The sequence below is a fragment of the Hyaena hyaena genome, unplaced genomic scaffold (genome assembly GCF_003009895.1).
Source record: "Hyaena hyaena isolate Hyena2069 unplaced genomic scaffold, ASM300989v1 scaffold_47, whole genome shotgun sequence".
Lineage (NCBI taxonomy): Eukaryota > Metazoa > Chordata > Mammalia > Carnivora > Hyaenidae > Hyaena > Hyaena hyaena.
In genome coordinates, this window is record NW_024080679.1 from 3,957,125 (window position 1) to 3,972,242 (window position 15,118).

At 41.0% G+C, this 15,118-nt stretch overlaps 1 protein-coding gene across 1 annotated transcript in view; it reads left to right on the top strand.

The window, feature by feature from the left end:
- Window positions 1-15,118, top strand: part of ATP8B1 (ATPase phospholipid transporting 8B1) — a 120,116-nt gene that overhangs the window by 97,672 nt on the left and 7,326 nt on the right. The window contains exons 16-22 of the mRNA XM_039230508.1: window positions 1,673-1,861; window positions 3,829-3,941; window positions 5,683-5,847; window positions 6,592-6,703; window positions 7,889-7,964; window positions 10,895-11,027; window positions 11,664-11,952. Of these exons, the coding sequence (XP_039086439.1) occupies window positions 1,673-1,861; window positions 3,829-3,941; window positions 5,683-5,847; window positions 6,592-6,703; window positions 7,889-7,964; window positions 10,895-11,027; window positions 11,664-11,952 (1,077 nt within the window). The remainder of the gene's footprint in view (window positions 1-1,672; window positions 1,862-3,828; window positions 3,942-5,682; window positions 5,848-6,591; window positions 6,704-7,888; window positions 7,965-10,894; window positions 11,028-11,663; window positions 11,953-15,118) is intronic.

The following is a 15,118-nucleotide window of genomic DNA, read 5'->3' on the forward strand; positions in this document are numbered from 1 at the left end:
CAACCCTCCCTGTAGCTTATTCACCCTGGAGCATCCTCTCCTTACCTGTAATACTCCTTACCTGTAGGCAGTTTTCAAAAGCCGCCCATCCATCCGTGGCCTGGATCCTGCTCAAACCATGGCGGAACACGAAATGCCTTTTTCTGCGAAAATCCACCTGACCATAGATGTGCTTTTCTTTCTGCTTAGAAGCAGAAACACTAAAGTAGAAAGATGGAAAATGTTTTTCAGCTTTTTACTGAAGTACAACATGTGTATGGGGCCCAGCGTATAGCTCGGTAAATTTTCACAAATGGAATCCTCCCTTGTCCTGAGCACCCAGATTTTAAAAAACAGAACAGTATGAATCCCCTAGAAGTCCCCTTGTGTTCCCTTCCAGTCATTGCACCTCCAGGGAGACCAGTCCTGACCCGGACTGAATAGCACAGGGTGGCTTCGTCGGTTTGTGGTCTGTATGAATGGAATCATGTAGCATGGACTTGCATGTCTGGCTTCTTTCACTCAACACTGAGATTTATTCCAGTTGTTGAAGCTTACTTATGAAGACAAGGCAGCTTTCCATTAATTGACTTTAAACATCAAGAGATTGAGCCAACTGATGAATTTTGAGGTTTTATTTTAACATGAGAATATGGCTATGGTGAAGTAAGTATACTCTTCCAGAGGGAAGATAAAGTATACAACGCTTTTGGAAAACAAATGAGTAATATATGCCAGTAGACTTAAAAAAATCAGTATTCTCTCTTTTTAAGTTTTATTCATTTAAGTAATCTCTATGCCCAATGTGGGGCTCAAACTCTCGACCCCAAGATCAAGAGTCACATGCTTTTTCCAACTGAGTCTGTCAGGTGCCCCCAAATTATCAGTATTCTTTAACTCAGTATTATCACTCCTAGGAAGCTATCCTTAGAAAACAGTCAGCAAAACCTTTATGCACATGCAAAATGGTTGCTACAGTGTTATTTTTGAGAGCAGATAAATTTGGAAATAAACTAAGTGCCTATAATTGGAAAATGGGGATATGTTTACATTCATTAAAATAATGTTTAGAAAGAATTTTTAAAATTATGTCAGCATGCTCAGCATATTGGGTTAAAATAGCCAGAATGTAAACATATGATAGAAACTATTACAGAATTAGGCATTTTCGAAAGGACTGGAAGGAATGGTAATACCATGTCAATAGCGCTGTTTTTCCTCTGGATGGTGGCAATATGGGGATTTTGCTCCCCCCCCCCCAGTTTATATTACTGTTTATAATTAGAAATAAAACCGTGAAGCTTGAAAAGTGTTTGGGCACCTGGGTGGCTCAGTCAGTTGAGCGTCCGACTTGGGCTCAGGCTGTGATCTGACCACTCATGGGTTCGAGCCCCGTATTAAGCTCTGTGATGACAGCTCGGAGCCTGGAGACTGCTTCGTATTCTGTATGTCTCCCTCTCTCTGCCCCTCCCCTGCCTGTGCTCTGTCTCTCTCAGTCTCAAAAATAAACATTAAACAAAAAAAAATTTTTTTTAAGTATTAATGTTGACATACTCTTAAGAAGCAATGATTTGTTTTCTTGGGGATGTTTTGGGCTTTGTGAGACATTCTTAGCCTCCATGTGAGCCTCAGCCATGACCTCTCTGTCTGGTTTTACAGATTTTCTGCTTTTCTCTCCTGCCTTCCTTGTTAGGTCAGCTCAACTACCAGGCAGCCTCTCCTGATGAAGGCGCTCTGGTGAGCGCTGCCAGGAACTTTGGCTTTGCCTTCCTCGCCAGGACCCAGAACACAATCACCATCAGTGAATTGGGAACCGAGAGGACCTACAACGTTCTTGCCATTCTGGACTTCAACAGTGACCGGAAGCGAATGTCTATAATTGGTAGGTCTCCCTCAAGAGTGTGTCTGTGCAGCATTCATTGAGAGGTTGCCTTTTATGCATTTGATTTCACGACACCAGAATAAAACAGGCAATGAAGGGGCCGCTCAACTCCTAGAAGATTTCCCTGGACTTCTTGAAATGCGTTTTTTCCCTTCATTCTGCATGGGATCCATCACTCACAGGGACAACGGCAGTTTATCTTGAGTCTTGCAAACATTGACATTCTTGAGCGATAGGGGCTTCCGGCTGCAGAATCCAGGGTGGTAACACAGTGGGTGATGGATCCACAACACATGCTCTTGTTTTGGGAGGCCGTCCCAGCCTGTCTGCCCTGCACTGGGTGGCAGGGAAGGGAGAAGCAGCATGACACGGGCCCAGAGAAAAGCAAGGCTGTGCTTATGGAGCAGAAGTGAACCTCCGGGGCAGGCCGCCATTCAGTATGGCTTCCCAATATTGACATGTTCATAATTGAAAACAATTTCAAACGTACAGGAAACATTGTAAAAATGGTTTAAAGAACTCTTGTATTCTCGTCCACATCCACAGACTGCTGGCATTGGCCACATGTTCTTTGTCATTTTCATCATATACAGGTTCTTGTTTCCTGAACCACTGGAGAGTAAATTGCAGAGCTAAGGCTCCTTTTCCCTAAATACTTAAGTAGGTATTTCCTATGAACAAGAACATTCACTTATATGTAAATACGATGATCAGAATCAGAAAATTTAGTGTGAAACAATATTGTTATCTAATCTACAGGATGTTTTCAGATTTTACCAGGGATTTTCTTTTCCCTCCCTCCCTTCCCTCCTCCTTGGTTCAAGACCCAGGATGGCATACTGCAGTAGGTGATTGTTAACTCTGGTCTCCTTTAATTTAGAACAGTTTCTCCATATATATATATTTTTTCATCTTCCATACGTTGATATTTTGTTTTTAATGTTTCATTTATTTCTGAGAGAGAGAGAGACAGCGTGAGCAGGGGAGGGTCAGAGAGAGAGGGAAACACAGAATCTGAAGCAGGATCCAGGCTCTGAGCTGTTAGCACAGAGCCCAACATGGGGCTCGAACCCACAAACTGCAAGATCGTGACCTGAGCCTAAGTCGGCCACGTAACTGACTGAGCCACCCGGGTGCCCCTTTACATTGATATTTTGAAAAGCACAGGCCCATGTTGTGTTCTGTTGTGGAAAGTCTCTCAGTTTGGATTGTCCAATATTCCTGAATTCAGGTTACACATTGTTGGCAGGAAGGTGCATGGATTGGTGCTGCTTTCTCCCAGCATGTCACCTCTGGAAGCCCAGGGTTATTAGTGATGTTAGCTTTGATCACTCAAAGTGTTCACGAGATTTCTCCTCTATGGGACTGAGTTTTTAACCAAGAAAAATATATAGGTTCAACTGTCTACTGAACTCTGATGAGGCACATTTTACTGAGTGCTTTCTGTGTGCCTAACACTGACCTAGGCTGATTATCATGCCTGCCATTTACCTTGAAGACCTCAAAATCTAGTTAGTTCTGAGGCACATACTATTATTAAATTATCTCACAGATCCAAAAATCCAAGAAAAATGGTCACAAGGAGTCTTGTGGTCTGAGTATTAAAGGCAGGAAGTGTCCCAGGTTTATAGGTAAGAAAGATTCCTACAGCGTGGACAAAGAAGGCCTTATGGAAGATATTAGCACAGGGCATGGCACAGAGTAGGGAATCAGTCCATATTTGCTAAAGGAATAAGGAAGGATATGAAAAGCTGAGCTGGCTACCGCTCATATTTATTTCACTATATAACATTGTATGTAGATAGCGGCTTACCAGCTTTCCTGAGGTTTTTCTAGGTGCATTCATGATTTTCAACTAATGGTAAATTATTAGCATAGTAACGCTCCAAATCGACTTTATAAATGTAGTTTTCTGTTAAGAAATCAAAGCTAACTTTATGATTTGCTTCTCCTTCTCTTCCTACTAGTAAGAACCCCAGAAGGCACCATCAGGCTTTATTGCAAAGGCGCTGACACGGTGATTTATGAAAGGTTACACCAGGTGAATCCAACAAAACAAGAGACACAGGATGCCCTGGATGTGAGTCCCACCCTCGCCCTTTCTGCCGCAGATTGCAGACTTCCTTTCTGATACTGTCTTCGAAGCTCAAATGAAAGCTCTGTGTGAACTGTTGACCCCTCTGTTGTCTTGGTGCAGTTGTGTGGAAAGAGCACCAATGCAGGAATACGGCAGCCATGTTCTGGTTCTGCCCCTGCTGAGGACTTCGCAGGACATGACCATGGTGTTCTTTCCCAGCATCTCAGGTGGGCAGCGTCTGTAGGAGAGGCCCAGAGTAATGACGGGTGCAGTGACCCTGAGCAAGCCACATAACTATAGTGAGCTATAGTCTTAATATCCGTGCGGCCTCCAAGAATCCCACCAACCACTTAATGAACATTGAAAAAAAAGCATTCACGTATGATGGGGCGTGAGAAAACAATGCACTGGATAACTGAGTTCTGCTACCTTTGTTGTAAATCAGTTTGGTCTTCATCACTTCAAATTTGTTATCTAAAGGGAGTGTGAACTTAGTCCAGTGATATTGCAGTTACTGAGAATGCTTCTGGAAATTTCTCTCTTGGCATTGCCTATCAATCCTCATATTGTTTTGGTTCTATTAATGATGGCAATGAAGTAGAGAGTATATCCATCAGACCTGGTATCCCTGTTCTGCCTCTTCACTTGTTTTGTGTCCTTGGGGGAAACAGTTGATATCTCACTGAAGCATTAATGACCTCTGTGAAAGAGGAAGAGGATAATTCCTACCAAGGAGAGTCATTGTAATGGAAGGTACTTGCACAATTCCCAGCATTTAGTAAGTGCTTAATAAAGGGGCTTTCTTCCCTGGGTCTGACTGAGTTTGGGGGCCAGCCAAAGGTCCTTGGGGAAGACGCCTGTATATGTTGTTTACTTTTGGGTCTCATTTTAAGATTGGATATGTTGTTGAAGCAGTTATAATAGATAATTTCTCAAGGGGATATGAATACTTGTAATTTAATCAAACAGATGCAGAACCTTCCAAAGAATCTTTGTTGGTTGAAATAGTTCTGCCATCTTGGCTAGACAAGATGTGACTAAAGTACTAAAAACATTTTTACTGGCTCATACTTAAGCTGTTTAAAATAGTTTAGGGACGCCTGGGTGGTTCAGTCGGTTAAGCATCTGACTCTTGATTTTTGGCTCAGGTCATGATCTCCCAGTTCATGGGATCAAGCCCTGAGTCAGGTTCTGCACTGACTACATGGAGCCTGCTTGGGATTCTCTCTCTCCTCTCTCTGCCTCTCACCCACTTGCACTCTCTCTCAAAATAAATAAACATTAATAAAATAAAATGGCTTAAATCTGTTCACCATGATTAAATTTTCCAGACAATTGTTTTTCATTAAAACGTTTTACCTCAGCTTTACCAGTGGCTCAGGTATTTCAGAACTGGTTTGAGGAAATAATGCTTAGTTGAGAGTTCACAGTTGACTGGGCTTGTAACAGTTTGTGGGAACAAATTATGAAGTTGTCAGGTCTGCGTTTACAACATCATTACACCCCAATGATGTACACTTTTCTCTTTAACTAATTTGGGAACTACAAATAGGACCCCGAGAATACTTAAAATGAAAAACAAAGTATTTTGTTTAATCTCCTCTACAGAATGTATTTATTCAGAGCCCGTTATCTTTCATGACCTCTTTTTAAACGCTCTTATTGTATCCCTTCAAAGAAAGATTTCAAACTTGACTTACGTAAAATTAACTCTTCTCTGTTGGATGCATTATCTTTTAAATAGATCTTTGCAAGTGAGACTCTTAGAACCCTGTGCCTTTGCTACAAGGAAATTGAAGAAAAAGAATTTGAAGAATGGAATAAAAAGTTTATGGCCGCCAGTATAGCCCCAACCAACCGGGATGAAGCTCTGGATAAAGTGTACGAGGAGATTGAAAAAGACTTAATTGTGAGTTTTGACCTTCATGACCTGATATTCTAAACAGAACCGGAAGTTTTATTAAGTCTTGTTAGATCTTCAGTCTCATGCTTGAAATATAATTCTAACTTTAGCATTTCAAATTGGTACAAAGGAACCAGGTCATCGGAATTTCTTTGGTTCGGCAAGCGAAATAGAAGCTGCCATTATGAGAAAACAAAAGACGGAAAACATTGAGATTCTAATCTGATTCTATTATTTTTTGTATTACTTATTAGAATTCTTTATGATTTTATACATAACAAACCAGCATATGTTTCTACATTTTGAGAATTACTGAACTGATTTATATTTTGCAAAACCTTGAAACAAGAAAATGATACCATTTATAAATGAAATTGCTCAAAGTTCAATACTTAGCGCCTGTAGAATTTAGATTAAAAGGAAATGTTCAATAGCTAGTATCGACCTTGAGAGAGAGGAAGTGGCTTGTGTCCATGTAAAATAGCATGTATATAATGAAAGTATATTTTTGACGTCCTTGATTTTGTACTGTATGTTTTTACCTTGGTAAACTAAGAAAAAAGGTTTGGAATGTTTTGTTTTTTTGAGGGTGAAACACGGCTGCCTTTGCTGTTAGTGCTGGCTATCAGCCCCAGCGGAGCGCCAATTGGGGTACATGATTAGCCCTGCTGCTTTTTATAGGCTGGCAAACTGCAATTATGGAACATTTTGAGCTTTTTTGCTAATTCATTTTCTAAATGTACATTCCAGCTATTGGGAGCTACGGCTATTGAAGACAAGTTACAGGATGGAGTCCCAGAAACCATTTCAAAACTTGCGAAAGCTGACATTAAGATCTGGGTGCTTACTGGAGACAAAAAGGGTAATTCAGTCTGTGAGGAGGCATATCCCTCAATTCATTAAACATTCATAGCTCCTGTTTCCCTTGCCCAAGACGACTTTCTCAGACTTTCCATCCTGCACAAATACTGTCCATTTCTTTGAGACAAAAATGCTTTCTTTAAGAAACCCTTCTCCGTTATTCCAGCTCATGCCGACAGCATCCTTCTGGAAACTCTCTCAGTAGCAGAGTTTATTTCTTATAATTGGGCTCCTGGTCGTGCCATGCTAACTGTGATCAGTCTCCTCTCTCCAGCCAGACGTGGGTTCTTCTTGTGAAAGGACCATCCCTCTGGTCCCTTCGTCATTTGTTGGGCGCAGAGCAGAACATAATACAAACTGCTGACCAGTAACTTTTGTTTTCTCACCCATTTTATTGCCTGAAAACTATCATTAAAATTTTACACCCAAGGGATGATTTGAATTTTTAAATTTAGAGCTCAACAAGGTGTTATTTGGCAGGGATATCGCACTCCACAAGCCTCCCACGGAAACCAGATAATTTCTCTTACTCGGACATCGTTCATGAGTTACACACTCTGATAAGCTAAGGGAAGTCCTGACCTTAAACAAATAACAGTGGGCGGTGATGGAAAAAGGGGAAAAATCCCCAGTAGGGGCCCCACGTGAGGGTTTATGGAAATAATTATCTTTTTTTTCCATAACAGAATGATTAAGCCGTGTGAACTGAATGTGCTTAGTATTTCAGTGAACATTGATTTGTTAAATAATCAGTTTGCATATTTGTATATTTGATAATATAGTACATTTTATGATTGAAAACAAACCAGACTTTGAGTTCTTATTTTATCACAGAAAAACGGCTCTTATTCCTCCTTTGTGTATATATGTGGCTACTGAAAAAAACCCAGTATATTTGATTGAATCAGGCTGTTACTTGAAAAAAATGCTTATTACCAGTCAATTATTCATCAATAGGCACAACACTTGGGTTTTGATTTATTTATTTTGAGAGAGAGCGCGTGCGAGCAGGAGAAGGATGGAGAGAGAGGGAGAGAATCTCAAGCTGACAGCACAGAACCTAATGCGGGGCTCAAACCCACAAACCATGAGATCATGACCTGAACCAAAACCAAGAGTCAGATGCTCAACTGACTGTGTCACCCAGGCACCTCAACAACTAGTTTTGCTTTGTTTTCTGTTATAGAAACTGCTGAAAATATAGGATTTGCTTGTGAACTTCTGACTGAAGACACCACTATCTGCTATGGGGAAGATATAAAGTAAGTAAAGGCAAAACTAGATGCAGAAGACACAGCAGACATGGAGAAACGGAAGCTAGAATGTCACTTCAGACCGTTTTCCTCACGCTTAAATAAAGCAAGAGAACACAGGCAGCACCAGGGTATCATGGCTGGATCTCCTTTTGAGCAAATTTTAGTGTTAGGGGAGCTTGGGGCCCTTATTCACCCTTTCAGGGGGCATTTCACTCCATTTTTTTACAAGTCCTCAGTGCTTGCCTGCTGATTAAAAAGCAAAAACAAAAGTGAGTCTGGAGACATCACCAGCCAACTAATGTGAATTCTGTCTACGTGCTGCCTTTTCAAGGAATCGTAAGTTCGAAAGAAAAAAATAGAAGGAAAGAACCCCCTAGTCTTGCCTGGAAGGAAACGTGTGGATGGGACGCACCTCTAGTCTTATCTGGATGGGGCAGGATATTTCAAAGTGTAGCTTGTCCTGAAACACTCGAGAGCCCAGAGTCACAGGAGCCTGGAAACATGTAAGGAAAAGCCCTGCCTGTGGTAAAGCCAGAAACGTGCCACACAAGTTACCAGGCGGTGCCATCTTCACAGTTTCATTTATGCCTTACGACAACCCTCCCCTCCCACCGCCGCCAGGCTGTCCTAAGGCCAAAAGCTGTGAATGTACACACTTGCCTCATTTGGCAAGATGATGAAGGAGATGATGGTGGTGGTTGATCTTCTTTCTAATGACAGTGACAGAGCTTTTGCGAGCCGTCCCAGTACATTGGGCACTGAAGCTAAATTAGACAAACGAAAATCAGCTCTAAAATCTACATCGATCAGTTCTGTTTGAATACATTAACCATGCCTCTTTGAGCTTTTAGCATTTTAAAAAATAGCAACAGGCAAATAAATACTAAGATGTTCACTTAAGTAGTTGCCTGGTTTCAAGTACTTTGGTTAATTGCCAGAAGGTCTTATTTCTTGTAGATGAGGGTCTTAATAGATTTCTGGTCTTTCTGATGTCTTGAAAATTGGGCCCTGAGCTAAATTAGAAGATAAAATTTATGCAACTAGCAAATTTTATGACCATGCTCTTAGCTAAGTTTACCTTTCTAGAGGGCTGAATCATCTTTCTTTCTAGGTGATTCCTGAAAGGATGATTCCCATAGAATGGTTTGAGTGGGTACCTTCCTATTCTTTTTCTTTCAGTGATTTGTCTTGATCACTCCTTATTTTCAACTTGAAAATGAGAAGTTAATATGGAGAAAGAATAGTAAATATGTAATCCTCTAGTGTAGTGGTTCTCAGCTGGGGGTAGTTTGGCCTTGCAGGGGGGGAGCTCTGGCAGTCTAGAGACATCTTTGGTTGTCTTAATAGTGAAGGAGGGGAACTATGGGCTTCTAATAGGCAGAAGCCAGGGGTGCTACTGAATGTCCCACAGTGCGGTAGTCAGCCACATACAACTAAGAATTACCTGGTCCAAGACATCAATAGCGCTAAGGCTGAGAAAGTCGCTCTCGAAAGTGGAGAACAGTGGCAGTGTGTGTGTGTGTAACAAGGAAAGCTGTGGGCTGAGGGTAAGGAGACCTGAGTCTTCATTCTCATTTTCCTATCAACTAGCTACAGGTGAATCGTATCATCTCTCATGGGCTTGACTTCCTTATTTGTAACGTGAAGAGTTTGGACAGGATATTTATGGAGCCTTCCACTCCAAAATTCCATGACTAGTTTTTCTGTCACATGGATGTGCTGTATGCAGTCTTCTCAAGTATTTTTTCATAGAAACCACTGAGAATTTCTCAAAAGCAAACATACCTTTATGTGGAAGTAAGCTTCTTTTGCCAAACAGTCGCGACTATTTATAATCTACAGGTATGATAATTCAGATCAAGCTTGCCTTCCTTCTGTTGGCCCTGAGAATATTTTCAACTGTATCTTCCTTTAGGTGTCTTTGGCAAATAATGAGCCACAAGAACATGGTGCCCCACAGGGGAGGAATTAAGACTTAAATAAGATTATGTCACCTGATTTAAAAACGGGGTAAGGATTTGAATAGACATTTCTTCAAAGAGGATATACCAATGGCTAACAAGCATATGAAATGATGCTCAACATCACTAGACATTAAGGAGCTACAAATTAAAACTAGAATAAGATATCACTTCACACCGTTTCAGGACGGCTTCTATTAAAACAAACAAACAAACAAAAAACCCAGAAAATAACAAGTATGGGCAAGCATGTGAAACTGGAATCCTTGTGCACTGTTGGTGCAAAATAAATGGTGCAGCTACTATGGAAAACAGTATGGTGGCTCCTCAAAACAGTTAAAAATAGAATTACCATATGATCCAGCAATCCCACTCATAGGTATATATCCCAAAGAATTGAAAGCCAGAACTCAAAAGAGATATTTGCACACCCATGTCCATAGGAGCACTCTTCAGAATAGCCAAGAAGTGGAAGCAACCCAAACGTCCATTGATGGATGAATGGACACACAAGATGTAGTATAGCCATACACTGGAATTTTATTAAAGAGGAAGGAAATTCTGACATGTGCTACAATAGCAAATGAACCTTGAGGACAAGGAGATAAGCCAATCAGAAAAAAACAAGTACAGTGTGATTCCACTTATAGGAGTTATTTTAGAGTGCTCAAATTCGTAGAAACAGAAAATGAAGTAGAAAATGAAGTTACCAGGGACTAGGGGAAGAGGGAAATGGGGAGTTATTTAATTGGTAGAGAGTTTCAGTTTTGAAAGATGAAAAAGTTCTGGAGATTGGTTCCAAAGCAGTTTGAATATACTTTAATACTACTGAACTGTAGAAATAGCTAAGATGATAATTTTTGTTTTTCTTTAAAACACAAATGAAAACAGAGATGGTATGTCAAAAGTACTTCACAGGCAAGGGCCTGTTTATAGTCTTATACTCTTAAACACTTAAATTTCTTTTTCCCCCAGTGCTCTTCTTCATACAAGGATGGAAAACCAGAGGAATAGAGGTGGAGTCTATGCAAAATTTTTACCCCCTGTGCACGAACCCTTTTTCCCATCTGGTGAAAACCGTGCTTTAATAATCACTGGTTCTTGGTTGGTGCGTATCCTTAGTGTGTCTATGCCTTTGCCTTAAACTATAGCAGTTCATTATGGACTGATTTCAGATGGTTTCTCAAATGAACTGTCAACCTAAAAATCTCTTGGCCTATCAATGAACAGGCAATTTCCCAAGTTTGAGACTTACTATATGATACATGAAGGAACTACCAGACTGATAATAGCGGTTATCCCTGCTTTATCAATCATGGATAATTTTCATTTTCCTTGTTGTACGTTTTTATATTTTCTAAATTAAAAAAATTTTTTAATGTTTCTTTTTGAGAGGGAGATAAAGAGAGAGACAGAGTGCAAGCGGGGACGGGCAGAGAGAGGGAGACACAGAATCTGAAGCAGGCTCCAGGCTCTGAGCTGTCAGCACAGAGCCCGATGTGGGGCCTGAACTCACGAACTATGAGATCATAACCTGAGCCAAAGTTGGATGCTTAATCGACTGAGCCACCCAGGCGCCTTGAGTAGTTTCTAAATTTTTATAGCAAATAGGTTTTATAATCAGAACAGCATCATCCATGATATAAAACCAAGAACCATCCTCCATGCGATTAAAGTCTTAGGGATGGTACTCTTGAGATAAAAGCTAAAATGGTTGTAATCCTCGCCTTCTCTACTTTCACAGAATGAAATTCTTCTGGAGAAAAAGACCAAGAGAAGTAAGATTCTGAAGCTGAAGTTCCCGAGGACGGAAGAAGAAAGACGGATGCGAACGCAGAGTAAAAGGCGCCTGGAAGCCAGGAAAGAGCAGCAGCAGAAGAACTTTGTAGACCTGGCCTGTGAGTGCAGTGCGGTCATCTGCTGCCGGGTCACCCCCAAGCAGAAGGCAATGGTGGTGGACCTGGTGAAGAGGTACAAGAAGGCCATCACGCTGGCGATTGGAGACGGAGCCAATGATGTAAACATGATCAAAAGTGAGTCTCACCCAGGGCTGATGCCACCTGGATTGCTAGAGAGAAGGAATGGCTGGAACGTTTTTGAGGGTCGTAGTTCCAAATTTCACAGCTTAGGCTTTGGTAAAGCCGCTGCCTGAGAAAGGTATGTAAGCACGATGATGACACCTGTGACCCTGCCCTGAGGAAGCTCAGGCGCAGCAGGAGAGCAGATAGGACAGCGCTGCTCAGAGGATGTCAAACAGAAGACGAGTTCCACAGGAGTGAATTTAGCCTTGTTTGTTTCTTTTACACACATGTGGATTTGTTTTGTTTTTCCCCTCTTGCGGCTTCTCCTCTATTTCCGTAAGGCTTAATAAAAAATCCTACTATTTAGTAAGTTTTGGGAAAATTCCTGCTGAGCATGTAGTAAATTGCTGCATTCTCTTTAGTATTTGAGAGTATTTTTCTTTCTTATCTAAGCATCTTTTTTCTGGGGCTTTCTTCTTGCCTTTGGTAAATTGGGCGACCTAGTATGAGCCCAAGGGAACACATCTGGTGTTGAAGCAAAACTCCCACATGGTCTCGCTATCCTCCTGACCTTCGTAGAAGACTGCTAAGGGTCGTTTCGTAGGTTGGAGGAACTTAGGTCTTCACAAATTGAAGAATGAGTCCTACCGTGCAGAAATACATCATGCCGGTATTAAAGCATGCAGAACCAGACCTTCATCAACACACCTGAGTCCTGGGCTATGTTTTTCCTCCCTGTGTTACTGTCAGGGAGCATCTTGTAATGAAAACGCCCCAACTAGTGAGATGTGAATGCTAGTCTTCATTCCACCAACATGCCATGTCACCTTGGGCTTATGCTCTGGCCTCAATATTCTCATCTGAAAACAAGAAAATGATCTCTAGGGTCACCTCTAGTTTTGTGATATTATTAGTTAAGATTAACTATGACATAACCACATATGTTACGCTGGGTAGCTTAAATGCATTATGTAGAACTAGACTTTTAATTCAAGCCTATTTTGTAATTCATGCATCTCTTTCTTTTCTTAGAGACTCTTCCTCCTCCTCGATCTATACTAAGAATATTCCAACTTTATCTTCTTCGGCAGGAGTCCGCTATATGATGTATGTCTTCTTGCTTCTTTATCATGTGTCTGTGGCCACTGCTGGTTTAATTTCCTCTTCAGGGTGCTTTACATGTGCTAATCCTATCACACGACTGGTATTTCTTGCCCCAGATTACATCAATTTTTTTTTTCCTCTACAGCCGGTTGTAGATTATTTTCCATTGTGTACCCTTAACATAAATAGCTGTGCCAAAAGGGCAAGTAACTCAAACATTAGTTTTAGGTTACAATGGAGACTTCTAGATGTTGGAGAGGGTTACCTTGCAAATATGCCATTTGATTATGTGACTTAGGTTTGAACATTTTTTTTGTTCCTCTGAGTTTACCAATTGATAGTGAAAGGGATCACAAAGTCAACATTAAGTAACCTTATAGAGACTTGTTTTCTTAAGGTGTTCTAAGAATTTTATTAAGCTCTGTTATATGGCCGTTGCTCTTACATATAACAGGACACATCCATTTGGGGTGCAAATCAAAGAAACTCAGGTGTCCTTGGAAGTCCATGGCTTTATCCAAGTATTGATAGTGCCTTTTTGTATTTTAGAAAAACTAGCATCGCTTTCACCTGTATAAAATATACAGAAATTATATTTGTTTATAAAGAAGTACAGTGAAATTTGTCAAAAAAACTTGGCCGTTTGTTAGCATGTTCCACATTTAGTAGTATAGCCCAATAGAACTGGAGGGAATTGCAATCCTCCCTGCCGCCATGTTTTTGTCTCTAGCAAGGACCCAAGAACTCTCATGGGCTGCCCTGACTCCCTGTCTTGGGCCTGAAGGTGTCTGCTGGCTGGTGGCTGGTGTTTTTCTTGGCCTAAGACCCTAAGAATGAATAAGAAGCACGAGAAGGGAGACAGAGGCCCAAAGGCTTGAGGAAGTGATGAGTGTGTTACGGAGCTATGAAGGAGCCTACCAGTGAGGCATCTGAAACCACATTTCTGAAGCTTCAGGAAAAGCTAGGTATCTATATTAGATTATAGTATTAGAAAGAACATTTATTTGGTTGCCATGCATCCCCTGTGAACTGTGGCCGTGTTCTTTCACATACTGTCCTTGGTGTGCTCAGCAAACAGGCTGCGCTGGACGTCCGGGCCTGTGGCAGGGGCCCCTTCTCCTTGGCTCCAAGAGAATGTCAGCATTTCCCTTTGTTGCTTGTTCAGGAAAGGAGCTCATGGTTTGGGAGGAAAGCGCAGTTTGGCACCACGACTAGTCATGAGAATTATTTATGTGTTTAAAAGAAGTCATAAATATTGAATGAGACATGCAATTTATCCTGTTTTTTAGGATCGCAAAGTGTTACTGAAAACTTAGGTTTGGCCAAGTCACTGTGTCGCTTTGAATTTGCCAGACCTCGTTCTCTGCCACTACGGCAGGATTTCTAGAGCCGCTTTTAGTTGGAAACCCTGCTGAATTGGCAGTCACTTTTCTGGGTCTGAGTAATAATGGGTTTGTTCTCCAACACACATTCTCTGACAGATCTCAGTGTGTCTTTAGTCCATGCCTTTTAAGACCTACATGGAATTCGTGATTCTCTAAGTTAAAACCGTACTAAATGACTATTGGAAGGATGGACAGAATCGTCACATTCACTTTTATTCTGGAAACCTTTTGCAGCAAAAAAAAAAAAAAACGTGTCTCTTAAGGTCACGGTGGGCCGTGACTAAATGCTGGAAGTTTAATAGTATCTTAGTTAAAATGCTTTTGATTGCAAATATTAGAGAACAGCTAAAATAAGCTTAAGACAAAAAAAATGTAAGAGATCTAAAGATGTTTCATGCCTCCCAAGAAGCCAGACTTTAGAGAAAATGCTGGAACCTGGAACCCAGCTTCAGTTTATCCCTCCTCCTAGACCACTTTACTTCTGCTCCTCAGAACCCACTGGAAATAAATATATCTGTCCCACAACTCAAGAATTTAGAAGTTTAAAATTACAAACACAAACCCAAATCTTAATACCAAAATGTGAAAGAGAAACAGATTGGTCCAGCTTGGGTTTTCTGTCAAGGATAGGATAAGAAACAGATGCCACTGGGTACTTTAAGCAGGAAGTGATTAACGTAAGGCACTAA